Source organism: Natrix helvetica (genome assembly GCF_964273705.1).
Source record: "Natrix helvetica genome assembly, chromosome: 1".
Taxonomy (NCBI): domain Eukaryota; kingdom Metazoa; phylum Chordata; class Lepidosauria; order Squamata; family Natricidae; genus Natrix; species Natrix helvetica.
In genome coordinates, this window is record NC_138548.1 from 205,267,018 (window position 1) to 205,286,440 (window position 19,423).

At 39.7% G+C, this 19,423-nt stretch overlaps 2 protein-coding genes across 2 annotated transcripts in view; one reads left to right on the forward strand and one right to left on the reverse strand.

Annotated features, from left to right (window-relative positions):
* ATP13A1 (ATPase 13A1) overlaps positions 1-6,596 on the reverse strand; it is a 37,709-nt gene extending 31,113 nt beyond the window's left edge. Inside the window, exons 1-3 of the mRNA XM_081970546.1 lie at positions 6,190-6,596; positions 2,829-2,918; positions 1,600-1,790 (exon numbers count right to left, since the gene is read on the reverse strand). Of these exons, the coding sequence (XP_081826672.1) occupies positions 1,600-1,790; positions 2,829-2,918; positions 6,190-6,495 (587 nt within the window). The 5' untranslated portion in view covers positions 6,496-6,596. The remainder of the gene's footprint in view (positions 1-1,599; positions 1,791-2,828; positions 2,919-6,189) is intronic.
* A 149-nt stretch (positions 6,597-6,745) lies between these two features.
* On the forward strand, positions 6,746-10,744 carry CHCHD5 (coiled-coil-helix-coiled-coil-helix domain containing 5). Its single transcript, XM_081970568.1, has 4 exons — positions 6,746-6,895; positions 7,593-7,733; positions 7,962-8,113; positions 9,660-10,744. Coding segments are annotated over exons 1-3 (294 nt in total). The 5' UTR covers positions 6,746-6,893; the 3' UTR covers position 8,113; positions 9,660-10,744.
* Positions 10,745-19,423: the final 8,679 nt, after the last annotated feature.

The following is a 19,423-nucleotide window of genomic DNA, read 5'->3' on the forward strand; positions in this document are numbered from 1 at the left end:
TGAGGTTTTGTTTTGTTTTTTGCTTTTCTTTAGCTTTTAAGACAAGAAAGTTATAGTTATACAGTGGGAATAAAGGGAGAAATTGTGTCTACAGTTGGGATAAGGAAAGCAGATCTATGCCTTCGGGAGAGCTAATGTGTTTTTAATTACAAAGGCATGCCTGAACACAGAGGGTCTTTAAATAGGATAAGACAGCTTGTTATGAGGGGTTGGATGAACGAGATGAAGAACTTCCTTCCATGATACAGGATGGAAAGATGAGTTATTGGGAATGTAGAAAGGCAGGAAAATGAGTCAAAATGAGCTTAGGATTCATGCAACCACATGCCACAATGGGACAACTCGCTTTGGCCAATTCCGCGTGGCCAACTCACTGTGGGACAATTAACTATGGTCAACTCGCTGCAGGACAATTCAACAGTTCAATTTAATTATTTAAAATAAAAAAAATATTTTAATTTTTGCATTGCGCATTTCATTTTATCCCTCCTTTGGCACCCTTTTTCAAATGATTCTATTCCACTATTTCTTCAATATTAATGTAACTCTTGTCCCGCAGCGAGTTGGCCATCGTGAGTCGTTCCATGGCGAGTTGGCCAAAGCGAGTTGACTACAGCAAGTTGGCTGTGGCAAGCTGTCGTAGACCCACCTCATGCAAAGGAATAAGATTGGAATAAAATTGATCTTGGCAAGATAGAGAGCAATGAATCTCATGGCTGCTAAGTGTCTATATTCAGCTTGTTTAATTTACAAATGATAGAATTGTAAGTCAATGTTGGAGAATAAAAAAGCCTTCTAGCAGACATATACATATACTTTAATGTAGATAGTCAGCTGGAACTGTGGAAAGGCAGCATATCAGCTTAATTAAGAAGTGCAGCAAGAAGCAATAAAAAATTATTTTTTGCTATTGTGAATTATTAACTAGAAACTTCTCTTCCATATCCGTCTGGCAATCAATGCTAGGTAACATATCACCAACACCAGTGGTGGGTTCCTGCCGGATCGCGCGCGCTCCCTTTCGGCGCTAAACCCGGATTGTGCGCTCCCTTTCGGCGCTAAACCCGGATTGCGCGCTCCCTTTCGGCGCTAAACCCGGAAGTACGTTCTTGCCCCGCCCCTGGCGACGCGACGACGCTTGCCTGCGCTCCACCAGCTCGGCTGGGAACGGAGACGTTTCCTCAGCGGAGCGGAGCGCCTGAAAGGGACGCAGGCTCAGCCTGCCAGGCTGCCACCACTCCACTGAAGACATTGCTGAGCAGAGAAACGTCTCCGTTCCCAGCCGAGCTGGTGGAGCGCAGGCAAGCATCGTCGCGTCGCCAGGGGCGGGGCAAGACCGTACTTCCGGGTTTAGCGCCGAAAGGGAGCACGCGATCCGGGTTTAGCGCCGAAAGGGAGCGCGCGATCCTGGTTTAGCGCCAAAAGGGAGCGCGCACGATCTGGTGCAATCCGGCAGGAACCCACCACTGACCAACACGCTGTCAATAGCTATAGACTAATTAAGCTGAATATTTAACGGTCAAGAGCTCAGATATTCCTGTCTTAAGTTTATGATAAATATTACAGATAAATACTGTAGCCCGCCTTTGTCCTACTTACTTGTTGGTGCCATATTTCTTTTCTGCTGCTTTGATTTCTTTGTCTTCCTGGTAACCACGAGCATTCTGATAATACTGCAGTGGGTGCTCCACAGGAAATGCCACCGGAAGGAATTTTTTGCCTTCGCTTAGCTCACAAAAGTATTTGATTTTTTGAAATTCAAAGGAAAGAACCTCTTCTCCATCTTCTCCCTAGAAGGGACACACAAATTAACTTTCTGCGTACATGGAGCCAGTTTGGAGATTTCTGCCATTAAGTGTGACACACTATGAGGAAGCTGCCTACCGGTCTCCCTGCTACAACAGGCCAAGGCAAACATAAACGCTACAGCAAGGGATACAACCCAGCACATAACCCAGCTGTGATTTTGCAGCTTTAAAAATAATAAAGCTGCTAGTCACAAATGAATTTAATTTTCATAAAAGCAAATGTTTGTATCTGTTGGCAAGAGAATATCAGTGGGAAAGTGGGGAGATACATTTTCTGTCAAATTTCACAGTCTTCCCACTCAGAACTCATGATACCGCTAGAATATTGTTCCAGTATGGTAGGTGCTGCAATTGTGATCTGTTGAGACAAGTGCTGCAGATGGGAAGGAATCTTAAGGGAAAGTAGGATTAAAAAGCAGGGATGGGATTCAGCCGCTTCGGGTGAATCGGTAGCTCCAATGATCAGCTGAGAGCAAACTGGTTCGCTCTGACAATGAGGCGGGCTCACCCGCTTGCCCCTACGCTATACTGACCTATATTTCCTTTGTTTGAAGCCCAGCAGATAGGTGCGGCAGAGCAGATTGCTGCGCCTCAGCTGTTTCACTCACTGGGGCTGCAGTAGAAGTTAAGTTTCTGAGCTAATTTCAAATGCAACGGGAGTGCGCGGAGCGCGTTTGGTACGTGCGGAGCGCGTTTGGTACGTGCGAAGCGCGTACACACGAGCAAAGCGCGCGCTCAGGGAACCGTTGTTACACTGGTAGTAATATATTATTTCCTTAAATTAGAAACCCCTCGATGGTTGAAATCAGCTCTTCTCTTTGTGAAGATTCAATTCAGGATTCAAGCCATTGATAACACATGCCTAACCTGTTTGAGATCAGATCCACATTTCTGGATCCCTTAATTTTTTCTTTACACAAAGTGCTAAGTCAAAATCAGCAGTCAAACTTAAATGAGCTATAACAAATTGATGAGAAAAGGGAACTGTCCTCAACTGAACACCATGATTTAATTTCTCACCCGATCTCGCTGGAGTGGTACCAGTTCTGCGGAGCCATTATTTGGAGTTGGCACAACTTTAGCCAAGGTGGCTTTCCTGGGACTGCGCACCTGAAAGGCAAATAGTTTGAACAATCAGTCTTTAGAATTTGAATCAAATCAAACAATATTTAGTATTTTCTCCACAAGAGAGAAGGAACAGCTGCACTTCGGGATAAAGCTACATTTGTATTAATTGTACTGGTTTTATTTAAACGTAAGACAGGTAGGTTGCAATTAGTGTGTCTGAATAATGTAATATTCAGTTTAATGTGTATTGTAAATCGATATCAAATCATGTTTAACACAAGTAAAATTCTGTTAATCCGAGGCTAGCACACATGCAGTTGCACTTGAAACTTTAGACACTGTTAATCTTTGTGTGTGCAAAATGGAAAAAGATGTTGTCAGAAGAAAACAGTACATGTTTAGAAAAGAGACTCATTACAATAGAGCAAACATTTGACGCAACTAAGTGACATGAATGTGATCATACGGTAGCAATGCTAAAATAAGATAAATTCCTGATAATTTTTTTAAAAAATTGCTTTCTATTACGACTTTGCAATTTTGTTAACCATAAATTTAAAGTTGATTCTTTTTCCTGTAATATTTCATTAATAAACATCTACAAATTTTAGTAGATGTATATACAAAATATTTCATTGATTATTTCCACTGAGCTGTAACCAATTACCATACCAATTCCTTAGAAATTTCACTTTGCATAGTAGAAATTTAAATAATGCAATCGTTTTGTAGGATTCATTAACCACGCCCCTTGCAAAGAAACCCTGTAGTTTCTCTCCTTGCCATCAAAGACAGCATCCCCTGGGCGCTAAGTGAGTAGCATCAGGGAGAAATTGTTTCTATAGTTGTGTCTCATTTCTGAAACACTCTCCTCAAAAGAAGTCCATCAGGCATTAAATAAATGAGCTTCAAATATTAGCCTACTTTAGGCTTTATCACATGCACTGTCTGATCCAAAATTAAGCTAATGGAAAAATGCAATTTACCTTTGACTTTTCTGAAGTAATCAGACACAGAACATATTAATACTTAAAATGAATGAACCATGGCAATGCATCAATTCTAGAAAGCAACTGTGCAAAGCAATATCTAGATGTTTGTTACACTTTAGTCCTCACCCCTCCCTCCCCCGCAGATCATTTAAGAATTAGTCAAGGCTTCTTTTGTTAGGCCTGCATATAATAAGAACTGTGCAAAATGACCTGTCTGTAAGGCTTAGAAGCCTTCTAAACAATGGAGGAGGTTATAGGTGAGAAAATAAATGAGGAGCACCACTAAATGACAATAAGAGGCAGAAAGCTAGTTTCATAATCTTTTGTTGAATCAACCTAGCCTAAGATCAAAGTCATTGTTAGCTACATTCTATTACGGTACATGCTTTGTTAAAGCCAAACGCCCCTGATACCAACAGTTACTAAATTCAGATTATGATTCCAGTTGGCCTATTGTCCTACTGCTGAAATATACCTATTCATTTTAACCAATATTACCCATTCCAACTGATATTACTTTTTCAATCACAGGCAGATTATGTTCTATGACTATGAAACTGGGACTTTTTGAAAAACAAACTGAATATATACCCATGAATTACAGATTTTTCATTTTCTCTTTCAAAAGGCAGCAGGTAAATGAAAACGAAAGTACACTAATATCACAAGGCTCCTGTTAAAGAGGCAGATATAATCAAATTATTATGAGTACTACAGTAGAACATCCAGTGGTCTGACATTATCTAATCTTTACCAGAAATTGGATAACCCTTTAGCAAAAGAACAACTAGCATCCTATCTTGTACAAATTTCTTCTCCAACCACTACTGCAATGAAGCTTTAACACAGCAAAATCACAAGCAGCATTTATATTTATATTAATTTTCCAAAGAAAAGAGAAGCTAGAAATCTACTTTTAAGTCACTGTGTCACTGTGATGGTTTGATCAATTATTCTGTAATTTCCAAACTGGGCACTGAAATATACTAATGTGTATATGTTGATACTGGCAGGCTCTGGGAAACTCAATTTTCTTCTAGAGAAAAATATTATGTCTCCCAAGAATGGAAATTTGGGATCTACTCAATTGTTCATGAAAGATAAATATTGTAGAGAATTTTAAAAAGGAATAGAGGTGAGAAACTGAGGGGAAAGCTTAAGCCACACTAGTTTACAAAAATATTTAAAATATGTTAAATAAAACCATCATGACTAAAATTAACAATTCTTTTTTAAAAAAACTTCTTTTTTAAAAGAAAACAGACAATCTAAAATATCCCATCCATATCAATGACTTTAAAGAAAAGAATCTCAAGCAGATTTACTTCCAATTCAATTACATTCATTAAAATTCAAATGACCACTTCCTATCACATTCTATTACATCCCTAGCTTCCAAAATAAGCAATCAATGTATGTAGAATAAACTGCCTTTACATGCAAAAAAAGAAACCTATTCACTATAACTTGAGCACATTAAAACTAGTCAGGACATTAAACAAGAGTAAGCTTAACAAAAGTGTATGCCTCAGCAAGTGTGTTGTATTTGTTTTCATAACAAAGCCTCAAGTAGAAGCACAATACAGAAGCAAAATCCCAGCGACTCCATGAGGCTTTACAGTTGTTTTCTCCTTTCAGTCTCAACAGCATTTGGATTTAAGACTCCAAAGTTTGGCCATCTTATCAGTGAGTGCAAGGAACCTCTCTAGACACACCTGAGCACTGACACCTCTTCAAGAAAATACAGGTAGTCCTCAACTTACGACCACAACTGAGCCCAAAATGTGTTGTTCAGTGAAAAAATGTGTTCATTGAATTTGTCCCATTTTACGACTTTTCTTGCCCTATTTGTTAAGTGAATCACTGCAGTTCTAAATTAGTAAGGTGGTTGTTAAATGAATCTGGGTTCTCCATTGACTTTGCTCGTCAGAAGGTCCCAAAATGACTCCTGGACACTGCAACTAATCCTAAATACGAGTTCAACTGTCAAGCATTTGAATGGAAATCATGGGACCATAGGGATGCTGCCATGGTCATCAGTCTGAAAAACGGTCATAAGTCACTATTTGCGGTGCCGGTGTAACTTTGAACAGTCACTAAAGGAACTGTTGTAAGTCGAGGACCACCTGTAAAGCCCGGGAAAGGGGTGGGGAAATGAGAGACGGCTTCTCCCCACTTCCCCTGATCTGATCTCAAAAGCCCCAGACAGAAAAAAAAATGCCAATCTGTGCAAAGGTGATCCGCCCGCCCATCCACCATTCCGCGACCCTCTCCCGGGTGGTCTTTGGGTCCCCCGTTCCCTTCCCCGGCGCGGGACTGACCCAACAGCAGTAGAGCAAGCAGTGGACGTTGACGCTCCACAGGCCGGCTAAGGCCGTGAGAAGGTGGACGACCCCAATGGCGGCGAGGAAAAGAAGCGCCGCTTCAGGGGTCTCGGTGCCAGCGGCTGACCCCCAAGCCCAGGCGAAGGCGCTCGCCCCCCAAGCCCACAGCCAGAGCGGGTAGAGGACGCAGAAGGGCAACACCGTCCCCCATAGCAGACGCGACCGCCTCCGATATGGAATCACGTCTTGCACCAACTCGTCTCCCGGCCCCGGCCCGGGACCGGCCACCGCTGTTGCCACCATCCTTCTTCCGGGAGCCGCTGCCGCCGGCTCGCTTCGGGCTCGCTTCCTTCCACTTCCGGGGTAGGCGCCAATGAAGCGCCCATGCTCCCGGCCTGGGCGGTAAAAGCGCGCATGCGTCGCCTCTTCGCAAGCGCCGGCGGAGCCAACGCTTCGAGCTCACGCCCCTTTATGAATGAGCTATACACGTGGCTCTAGGTCTAGCCAAAGCGACGGCGGCGTCCCAACTGCGCGTGCGCAAAGGCGCGAGGCGTTCTCTTGGGTCCTAGTGACTGGGTTTTAAGCTCCGCCCGGCCGCGGCTCGTTTGAACATGCGCAGAAAGAAGTCCGGTGGTGGGGAGGGAGCATGCGTGTTGGAGACAAGGAAGTAACGTGTGTGGTTTTGTGGAGCCGAGTGCGGCATGTGAGTGTGTGTGTGTTCTTTTTAAAGCTCTGCTCCAAAGCCCTTTTTCAGATCTAAGGTTTTCTTGCTTCCTCGGTCTTTAACTTGCATCTGCAGAGGTTTCAATCCATAATACTTACAGGATCAGATTAAATGTACACATAACCCAATGACTGGTTGCCTGCAGGTGCCAACCTGATGGGTTTGGGAAAGCAGGAGAGCGACACACGGCGACATTTTGGCTGCGGATTTCCAGCCTGTACTGTACTTGCTACTTTGTACGTGATCATAGAGGTTGGTCACAAGTAGCAGCCTTGCTGGATCTCCTTTTAAAGCTGTCTCAATTGTGACCTTGACAACCCATGGTAGTAAATGGTGGGCAGTGATGTAGGAAAACTTACACAATAATACGTATATTATCTTTGAAACTCTGCAAGGTATAAGGCTGTGTAATAGCCCGAGTGAGAAAGAGAGAGAGAAAATTAAGTTTTGAAGTCCCAATGGAGGGGAAACCAGTTGTGTTCTGGCAGTTTTTTGGTGAGTAAACTGTGGTGCCTCCTGAACAGTGTTGAAGCCAGTCAGAAGTAGCCACTTCCATGTGTTTTTCATAATGTTTTAAAGGTATATTAAACATTTTTGCATTTCTTTTTGTCGTTATCTGTCTTTGATGGAAAGGCATTCAGGATTTTTTTAAAAAAACTTGTCTCCCTCAAAACAGGCAGGCAGCTCTGGAAATAACCTTGCAGCACTGCCACAAAGAAGCCGAGCAATATGGCCGGTGTGTGGCTGCTAACCCTTCTTCCTGGCAGCAGGACTGTCACCAACTCAAACTTGAAATGGCCAAATGTACATCATCCCAGTAAGTTCCCTTGGGCTGGGGTGTTGTTTTGCCTTTGTGGGGAAATCAGCTTTGATTAATTGAACTTTCGCTCCATTATCTGCCTGTAGATTTCATAACATTTCTGTGTGCAGCCACTGCAACTTGGTAGCTGTGAGAACAATGTATTCCATCGTTTTTACTATGTTTCTGCACTGTTCTTTGTCCATTTTTTTTCTTATTTATAAATCTATGGGATTTTTATTGTAGCCCAATTGTTCAGAAGATTCGCCGAGATTGTGCTGAGCCATTTACTGCATTCGAGGAGTGCCTTAAGACAAATCAGAGTTCTTCAATCAAATGTTCTGAACACCTCCAAAAGTTTCTCACCTGCGCTGACCAGGTGAAACTGAATACATAAGGTTGGTGCCTTTAAATGTTTGCATTGGTCATTGGTATGTGTGTGTATTCACAAATAAAATGATATAAAGCTACAATTCATTTATTGCATATCTTGCCCACATTGTAGCAGCCATTTGACATAGCATTTGACATAAAGAAAAGCTGAAATAACTGACATATGTCACACAAGCAGTAACAATATCTCATTCCTCTACAAGGGAAACAGGAGTCAAAAATATAATTGAACAATTATTGTTCTGTTGCCCCAAGACCAAATTGCCTCACTGGGAAATTGAAAGGTGGTTGGGCCAAAAAGAACTTCTTCTGGAGTTTATTGTTATCTTATTCTCGTTTCTGCACATAACATGAAAAATTTTGCTGCATTGAATCTATCTATCTATCTATCTATCTATCTATCTATCTATCTATCTATCTATCTATCAATCATCTATCTATCTATTTATCTATCTGTGTGCATGAGTGTATGTTCCAGCATAACTCTGGAATGCCTGGAGCAATTTCAAACAAACTTGGAACACAGATAACATTCTCTCTGGAAACAAATAATTTGGGGTAAGACACTCCTAACACCCCTCGGGGTGTATGTTCTGTTGCAAACACACTGTTGTGCCTTCAAATGGCATCTACTGTACTGCCGTAAAATGGGTTCTAACGTACAGCGCAGTGAAGTTGCCATGGTAACAGCTTCACAGTACTCCACAAGGGAACCCCCTCTGGTAAGGGGGAAAATCCAATATTAGAAATTATGTTTGGTACGGACATTTTCCCCCTATAACTAAATACCCGGACAACACCGGGCTATCAGCAAGTTTCTTATAGTAGGTGGAAAGTAGTAGCTGATGAACTTCATTGCATTCACCAACTGAGCAAATGTATAAGAGATTGATGAAATCATACATTGCACTCTTTATATTGATTGATTGATGATTATGTGCCATCAGGTTGCTTTTGATTCCTAGTGAGCACAATGATAGTTCCCCCCTCCCCTGCTGATCTATCCCTAACCTGTTTCTTGAAATCTTCCAATAATGCAGTCATTGCTGTTGTAAGTCCATCCACCCTGCTGGTGGTCACCCTCCTTTTCTTTTTTCTCCCACCTTTTCCAGTTTTTTTTCACATCTAATGTTTCTGGAGTAAAATACCCTCTAGAACAGGCCTGTCAAACTGGTGGCCCGTGGGCCAGATGCGTCACGTGCCCACTTTGCCTTGCAAAGGCAAAAAATGTACATGTCACATGATGTGATTGAGTTTGACACCCCTGCCCTAGAAGATGAACTGACTTGGGTTACCTAATTGAACTGTGAAGTTGGGCTTAGTGGACTCTTAATTTAGAAAACAGTATTTTATTCATGACTAGACAATGAGCTGTTGACAAACCAGCTTGCAAAATGACTGAAAGACTGTGACAATTCTTTGCTTGTTTATCTTGCATTTGGGAAACATGCTTGTTATGGACCCTGGGTGGTATAACTTACTAATAAATTTTGGAAGGTAATATTTCATTGTGTGTGTATTTTCTCTCACCCCCTTTTATCCCCAACCCAGCCTTTTGATTTCTTCAGCAGAAACCTTGCTATTCCTTGAAGTGGCATTATGACTAAAAAAATTCGACCAGCAATGGCACCAGCTTCTCATCTGTCATGAAGATATCTTTCTCAGCCTTCAGCATCTTTCGTGTATCTGCAGTCATCCGACATACCTCAGCTTGGCTCATTGACATGGAATCTCAATTTACAAACCCAGGTATCTGGGATAGATATTTTATTATGCCGGGATCTTTTGAAGGCACCATACAGTAAACTGCAAAGACCCTGAATAATCTTTTCTGACCCAATTTCGCAGACAGAATTGCAATGTTCTATGGCTCAAAGCAGAGTGATCCAGTCAGGTTAATGAACAGAAGAAAAAAGGAATCTAATTTGCCATGGAACTTCTCTGAAAGTAATTTTAATCTTCTCTCATGGACTGTGAGACTTGCCTCAGGGTATCCTATTTATGCCCAGCTAATGGACAGCACCGAGCCAACTTTGACCTGAAAAAAAATCTAAAACAAGGTCAGACTTAATTTCTTAGATGGAGAGTCACCATATACTACCATAGTTGTATACAGATTGGGGAGCCAAAAAGAAGTCTGCAAAGAAGATACAGAAGATATGTTTTTTGTATTGTTATCAAGAATAATACATATTATCATGCCACTCTGTCACTAGGACACAAACTTAATTCAGAGACATGAATACAGTACTTTTATTCTCTTTGTAGTCAGTAGAGGGCGCTCTGTCAACATCAGTATGTTCTTGATTCTTTGTTTTATGACTGGGTTGTAAAAGGTGACAAGAAAAATGACATCAAATGCAACATTACATTAATGAAAATCAACAGTTGTCAGCCTTAACTAGCCAAGGCTTCTGACTGGATTTATATTCATAACTTCGAATGCTATTGGAGTCATATTTGTAGTATTACATGTGTCAATGCATTGCTTATATCAGTTAGCCAATGGGATACAGATTTTGTGGAAAATTACATGGTATTCTGAATTGTCATGATAGGTTAGGGGAAATGATTTGTAAGGAGGCATGAATAAATGTGCAAGAATGAGAAAATCAAATGAAGACCTAATATTGAATGGCCATGGTGACTATTTAAAGAGTACCCTCTTAGAAAAGAAAAAATTTAAGCATGTCAATCCGTACATACACATGGAAAAATGACTGTAAGCTAAAAGCATTATTGATTTGATTGTTTATGGTGGCAGATTGAAATAATTAATGAATGATATAGGGGTATTGAGAGGTTCTGAATGTGAGATAAACCATTATCTGGTAGAATTAAGAATAGAGCTTAGAAAATGGATAAGGAAGGGGGGAAAAGAAGCAAACAGAGGGAAAACAATGGAGGGAAGAGATATTACAGAGTTGCAGAGACATGTATGGAGCTACATTAATAAAGAGAATAGAAATGGATGTATGGTGGAAGTTTTAGGAAAAAATGCAAAAAAGAGAAAAGTTGAGGATGAAGGAAAGATATTCTTGCAAAGATACTATATTCTTTGCAAGGAAACTTTATATCTATCTATCTATCATCTATCTATCCATCCATCCATCCATCCATCCATCCATCCATCCATCTATCTATCTATCTATCTATCTATCTATCATCTATCCATCCATCCATCCATTCATCCATCCATCTATCTATCTATCTCCTTGCAAAGAATGTGGTCAGAGAGGCTAAGGAGGGATTATGTTTAGGAGAGGGAGGGAAATGCAGATTTTGATAAAAAATAATAATAACTGGAAGTAGATTGGGAGGATAAAACAAGGAGCAAACTGAATGGAATTTAGAATTAAGTGCTAAAATAGTTTGGAATGAAACTGAAGTTAGGAAATGCAAGAAGTAATTTATTTATTTATACAATTTTTATTTATTTTTGAACAAAGACAAACAAACATAAAAAAAACCATCTTACATTACAAATTGTAAAAAGTGTGTCAGTTGGTTACAGTATTTCCATGCATCTCTTCCATAGTCATCACCTGCTTTTCATATTAAATCGCATATTTTAAATTCACATATATTCATGTATATCACGATTATTATATCTCAACCTTAATTTAACTATAATTTTTTACATCCTTTTATATATAATATTCAAAATCTAGAATAGGATTATATCATGACATTCTATTAAATCATCCTAAAATCATCCAATTGCAATACATCTTTATAACACATTCTAGATAAGGCTTTTAAACCTCTCATATTCTCCATGTGTTGTTTATATAAAATTTCATATTTTCAAACTAATATATCTATATGTATTGTTATTGTTATTAATCATTATTTAACTATACCTATTGTCACTTCATTTTATACATACTACTAGTGAACTAAATTTAGCTTAGTTTTTATTATACATTTTCATTGCATCAACCTGTATCTTTCCAGTAGCAGCACAGTCATCTATTTTTTGCCATTTGTAGCATTAATATTCTAGTTACATCCTTTTATATATAATTTTCAAAATCTAGAATAGTATTATATGGTAACATTCTATTAAATCATCCTAACATCATCCAATCACAATACATCTTTATAACATATTTTAGATAAAGCTTTTAAACCTCCTCTCATAATAGCCATGTGTTGCTTATATAAAATTTCATATTATCAAAGTAATATATCTATATGTATTGTTATCATTATTAATCATTATTTAACTATAGCTATTGTCACTTCATTTTATACATACTACTAGTAAACTAAATTTAGCTTAGTTTTTATTATACATTTTCATTGCATCAACCTGTATCTTTCCAGTAATAGTACGGTCTTATATCTCTTGCCATTTGTAGCATTAATGTTCTAGTTACTTTCTTAATAAATCTTGTATAAACTTCTCTTCGCAACATGTTGTTCCTTGCGTATCTCATAAAAGCTTGAAACCCAGCATCTGTTCTTTTCATCAGCTTATCTGTGGTTATCGCTAGTGCTTCTGTCAAGATTTCTCTCCTTATCTTCGTCAATTTTACTCTCTTTTCTTCTTCTGTGCTTTAAAGTCTGGGGTAGAGTTCCAATTCATCTATCTCCCCTTTCCATATTCCGCTCTTGCCATTACCAACCACACTCACTTTGTTATCAGTATCCACAGCTTTCTTATCTCTTTGCTAATTTTTTTCTTCCATCTTTTGAACTCTGTACTCCACATTCTTCATTTGATAAACATCCTCAGTTTCTCCATCAAATTTTTCTGTTTTGTATTCCATATTCTCCAATCTCTTTTCAATTCTCTCTGTCACAACTAATAGATTTTGAATTTCAAACATAATCATTTGCAATGTTAGTTTCTTTTTCCTGCTGAGCCATTCTTTCAATTTTGCAGACACGGCCACTATAGAGTTCAAGGTTCATTTATTATCTTTCAAGTCAAAATGTTGTCTTCCCTCCAGTAGCTAGTGATAGAACTTCCAAAAGGCACCTTATAAACAACTTGTGCTCTTTCTGCTATCACTGTCAGTAAACAAACTGAAAGAACCTCAAGTGATCAAAGAGAAAGAAGAAAAAACAATGTATCCATCCTCCAGCTCTAAGTGGCAGTGTAACTGCTTTTCCTCCTGTTGTTACAACCCTCTTTATAATCCTTCTTATTATCTTCTTTATATTCCAAGCTTAAGAAATCTTAAGAAAGAAAGAAAAAACCCTAAATGGAGATCAAAAACAATCCAATCAAGCATTATATAAAAAAGGAGAATTTTAATCCATAGGTGTAAGCAAAAGTAAAAAAAGAAGAAGAAAGAATTAATCCATTCAGTTTAAAAAATAGGGAGCCTTTGCAAAAGTTCCATCCATGAAAAAAAAATGGAAACAGGATAACACACTTAAGTTTAATGTAGATTAATTTCGCTGCTTACAGTCTTCTGTCTTCAATTTTAATTTAACTTAATTTTTTGGAGGGGTAGTCTCTTTTTCTAATAATAAAATTTCCTCACCAATTTGACACACTTTCTCTTTCCGCTTTCTTCCCATTCCAGAGCTGTGCCAACTTCAGCAGCTTCATTAGCTGCATTTCTGTTGCCAGAAAAAAGGCTATTCCTGGATCTTTCAGGGACTTTGTGGTGTCCCAGAGATCAGCAGGAGGTGCCCTTCTCAATCACTGTCTCTACGGGATGGTTTAGGTCCGAATGGACTGTCCAACGACAGAAATATCGACTGCGATCTTGAAGCACCAAGATCGCACGTCGTGCCATCGCGACCTCAGCTCTCCTCCAAGAGCTGCAAGAAGTATTTTAGACATTTCTGGAAGAATGATGGTGATTTGTTGAAGAGTGAAATTGAAATGAATGCTGTATTAGTATCTGAAGGAAGGAAGATGGAAGGAAGATGACAAACACTGTAAAATGTTGGAAAATAGAAAAGCCGCAGGTAGTGATAGCATAATTGCAGAAATATTACATTGTGAATGTGATTTGATTATGGAGTGACTGTGCAGCTTGTTTAATGTGTGTATGAAATCTGTATCCATAGCTGTTAATTGGAGGAATGATAATTTTGTTCTCTTGTAAAAATGAAAAGGTACCAAGTGTGAATGTAGAACTGTGAAATTAATTCGTTACAGGGGTCCTGGGAGATACTTGGCAGAATTCAGATCAAAAGACTGCAAGAGATAATAACATTGAAAAGTGCTTTATATGGGTAGTGTAGTAATATGAAACTGACAAGGTTTATTGTGCATTTATTGATTAAGAGAAAGCATAGAAAAAATGTTCTTTGAGGTAGTCCTCAACTTACAACAGTTCATTTAGTGACTGTTCGAACTTACAACAACACTGAAAAAAATGACATGACCATTTTTCACATTTATGACCATTACATAATCCCCATAGTCACATGATCAAAACTCAAGATGCTTGGCAACTGGCTCTCATTTGTGACGGTTGCAGTGTCCCAGGGTCATGTGATCCCCTTTTGCGACCTTTTGACAAGCAAAGTCAATGGGGAAGCCAGATTCACTTAACAATCATGTTAATAACTGAAGACCCGCAGTGATTCACTTAACAATTGTGGTAAGACAGGTTGTAAAATGGGGCAAAATTCACTTAACAACTGTCTCACTTAGAAATAGAAATTTTGGGCTCAATTGTGGTCGTAAGTGAAGGACTATCTATTTATGATGGAAGAAAAGCATGGATAAAAAATAGAGTGCTTGATGAATAGTTTAACAGAGAATATGACAAACACGGGTGTTCCCTTGTTTGCTTGATCTATTCATGGATAAATGTATAAAAAGTGTAGTGACCTTGAGGTATCTTAGTTGGGGAAGTGAGCGTATATGTAGGTTTTAAGTAGCTGATGCTGTGTTATTGGCCCAAGGTTGCAGCCAATTGTAGGATGCAGTAAGGACTATGGATCTGAACATTAATGACAGCCTCACTAAGGACCAGGAAATTAATTTCACAGGAAGATTAAAACTATGTTCACCCAGCTTGGCTGACTAGCAGAGACTTGAAAACCTGAGTATGTGTATTTCCTCCATCTTCTTAGACTTATACTATGAATTAAGGATGCACTTGCCTGAGCAGCTTCCAAATATTATCTCGTTTCTCAGGACTTAAAAGATGTTTCAGCCCTTTCGCCTAGGTAAGGCTCCTTATATATTTCTGCCAAGGTCATCTCACTTACCAAGAATGAATGAGGATCAAATTGCAAAAGAAATACAGGAGGTCAGAATTCCTAGATGAAGAGAAAGGGAAAAATCCAAAACATTAGTGGTTGGATTGAACAAATGAATTCGTCCCAAAGAATGAAGTTTTAAGAACATATCATATGAGGCATTGTGGAAGCAAGGATGATTTGCAAGGATAGAAAGATGTGAAGAACTAAATATAAGTTGTTTCATTTTTTCCCCCCTTATCTCATGCTTTTGGCTTATATTTCTTACTCCTTTTCTGCCTTCTGTGTAATGCTGCTTATCCAGGAAGGAAATACAGGTAGTTCTTGCTTGCTGATTGCCTTTTTCAGTTGTAACTGTAAACAGTCACTAGACAGGGCAGTCATTAATTGGGGACTTATGACTGTTAACTCTCCCAAATTGAAGTCCTTACAATTTGTGGAAAATGCAATGTCTGCAATTGCCAGCCAGAGAAATAAGAATTGGTTAGCTGGGAGTTTTGACATTTAGGGTGGGATGGGGTGGCAGGAACCCATTTGTTCCATTTTCTTAGTTTCAAAGGTGTATGATTCCCATTTATCATGACCAACCTCTGGGAAGTAGCCTCCAATATGTAGAAACCTTTTTTTGGGGAAAATCCATACCCAAGGTGCAGGTTTCTTAGGCTCTTGCTTCATTTCCTCTCGGGAGGAACATAAATCACATGAAAGCTAATTAATGAAATTTTCTAAATGTGCAGTGGTGTTAATGGGCATTAGTGCAGAAGAGTGACTTGTTTTATGTCCTCCCTCTTCCTCTGGGTCAACTCCCTACCCGCATCCAACAACCAGGTTGGGAACATTGCCTTGAACCACTGCAGCCTTGAATTGCCATCTCCTGCCAAGCAACTTGTCAGCTTTGCCTTAATTCCTCATGTGGAAAAATGTCCTCATTTTACACATCGTTTCTTGTTTGCTATTGAGAATGTCCATAAATCAGCACAAGGCCTTTTTGGTGTCAAAGTTCTCTTTGCTGGCGAGGGAAAACTTCTTTTGAAATCTGCAGAGAGGCAAGTATAGGGAACTGCATTCCATTTGTGTGTGCACGCACAGGTGCACACACACACACACACTGACACACAATGGCCTGCCTCCCCAAAAAGTCATATATAGCCAATAACTGAGAGACTGAGTGGAGGACATGGATGGTGCAAAGAATCAATGCCAAACATTCGAAGGTTTGCAGTATTTTTTCTAATAGCTACTTTACACATTAGTTTAGCCAGTGAACTACTTCTCATGGTAAAGGAGCAAATGCACAAGCCCGTTCATGTAACTGGTGTTGAAGTATATGAACATTCATACGTTCTTGGTGAGAATTCAGATGCCTGCCTACCCTGATTCAATAGGTGTGTATAAAGGAGGACGGGGATAATTTGAAAACGGGTTGACAAAAGTGTCAAATGGGTTTCTTTATGGCCCCTAATTTTGTGAGCAATAATAACCACAATCCACACCAGATTCTATGCAGATATTCTACACTGGACCCGTCCAGAGTCCCAATCTTGAGCAAGTTTATCAGAAGATACCATGTCCCAACAGCTGTCAATAGTGGACCTCAGATGTTCTCGTCCTTGCAGGTCTTCAGATTCCCAGTACCAGACATGAGACAGCCAAGCCAACTATATTTCATTCAGTTTGGTTTCAATCTCTGTGAAAAATAAAAGGAGCATTTTCTGCAGTGAGGATGACTTCCGGAGTTCTCCCTGGCTATATCTTATTCCTTTGTGTCATCATCTAGTTTTAGACTTGGAAGCCCTCTGGTCTCCCATAGGTGAATATTGAGCTGTTCTTAGTGATGTGCTGTTTTGCATGGTGTGTCCCTTCCCCACCCCCCTTGCTTCTCTAAAATGAGGCCACGTTGTCCAATTCATCCTTGAAGAATGGAATATCCCCAGGTGGATAATAATCCATACAGGTGACTACTGCTTGTTAAACAAAGTAATAGATGTGTTTGTGCCACCCAGTATGGGATCAAGAAGGTTTAGAGATTCCAAAAGATGAAATCATGCAAAACAAAACAGAATCCACACGACGAGTTAGTGCTGTTGCTTGTAGCCCTTCTGGTCTGCTACATATTTACATTTTTAAAGACAAAACTGCTAGATGGGTGAAATATTTGTGGATATAGAATTGCTGCTTAATTTCTCCCCCCCCCTTTTTTTAATGTAATCTTCCTTAGATAAATGTGTGTTGAAGGAAATAAGTATCCATAATGTTTGACGGCACTTCCTACAATAATTACAATTGCTGCGCTATTAGTAGAAGATGCTTTTTTTTTTTTTTTGCACTTGAGATGCTCAAGAGAATGTGGGGCTATGCAAAGAAGTGGTGTCAGAAAGGAAGGCAACAGGAAGCTGGATGGACATTTTATTGAATGATAAGGGGCTCCATAGGGTGCTATAACTTTGTAAAAATTGGATGTGCCCCATGCAATCCAGTAATGATGGGCAGTGTTCTCTACCAATCAGATTTGTTGTTGCCTAGGGACTCTGTTGCGTTCCATCCCAAAAGTTCTATCTTAGGATCTTTTCTGATATTCCATGGAAGTCCTGGTGTGTTTTTGAAAGTATATACTGCTGTATGGATTCCTATGCAGATGTTTCCCACTTTTTTCTCAGAGGGAGAGAAGAGTTTGTAATGATTCTTCTTGATTATAACTGCATTCTGGGATGAGAAGTTGTACGGCTTAGAACAGTGATGACAAATCTTTTCAACACCGAGTGCCCAAACCAGAATGTGCATGCGTGTGCGTGTGCCACAGCACCGGAAACCCAAAGACCAGCTGGCCGGCGTGCACATGCCTGTTTTTTAGCTGTTTTGGGGGCAGTTTTCAGGCCATCTTTGTAATGGTCTTTGCAGGTGCCAGAAAACATCCTGGGTTTTGGCCATTTTCAGTCCATTTTCCAGTGCTCCAGCACAGCATATGTGTGCCAGAAACCAGAAGAGCAGCTGGTGACAGAACGTGCATGCCCACAGAGGACTCTGAGTGCCATCTCTGGCATGCATGCCATAGGTTTGCCATCACGGGCTTACAACATATCCAATGTCTATGTTGTTCTATCACCAGGAATTGAGTCTGTTTACAGGTAGTCCTTGACTTAATGACTTGTTGCTTAGCAACCTTTTCTGAAATTACAGTAGGCCTCCCTGGGGGCACTTATGACCTGGTTCTGAAGTTCCAGTGACCACATGTTGGGCAATTGGTAATGTAGCCCTGCATTTTTAATTGTTTGCATTATGTACCTCACTTTATGATGGTTTTGCCCCAAAATGGAAGTAAATGCTGTTGTTTTTTAATAAAACCGGACCACAGTGAACTATTGGTTCACTTAATGACCACAAAAAGGTCGTAAAATTGGGTCAGTCACATGAATGATTCGTTTTACAAGCATCACAACTTACAACCATGATGGGCAGGCTCCCTTACAGTCATAACTCGAGGATTACGTATAGGCTATTTATAGCACTGGGAATCGTAAGGTGGTTATAGTTTGTGGTCCTCTTAGGCCCTTCCATTTTTCAAGTTGGTAGTCTTGGAAAAAAGCGGAATGGTCAAAACAGAATTTATCCACCTCTCCGCTCAATTGATGCTAAGTGACTTGCCCTAAACATTACTCAGAAACATAGCTGCCATGGAATAAGTGATATAGGAATAGTTATTGGTGTGAAATTGTTCAGTTTGGTCTTCTGAAAATACTGCCTTCAGCTGTTGACTTCAGGGCAGGGAAGGCTCCCTGATATTTTACTTTTACCCTCAGAAATCTCAGGCCTGCACAATTGCTGCTTCTGCTGGCCAAATGCCTCTGCATTGTTAACGATCACCGTTCCAACCTTGTTTCCTAATACCATGTATATATAATCATGTAATATATGATTATCGGGTATAATCGGGGTATAATTGTGCAGGTTTGCTTTTTACCTCTTTTTAAATGCTTTGGGTGCTGATATTGTCATATTTTCAAATGTTTAGTATGAAGAATTTCCAAAGGAAAAAAAAATGCAACTCCTGGATTAGTAGGAGCAACAGCTGCTCTCAAGCATCTTTAATCCCCCCCCACCACACACACACACACACACACACACACACACACACACAC

Excerpts from the sequence above, each read along its gene's own strand:
- CHCHD5 (XM_081970568.1), top strand. Across the intron at positions 7,734-7,961 it reads GCCAAATGTACATCATCCCA|CCCAATTGTTCAGAAGATTC; the intron begins GTAAGTTCCCTT and ends TTTTTATTGTAG.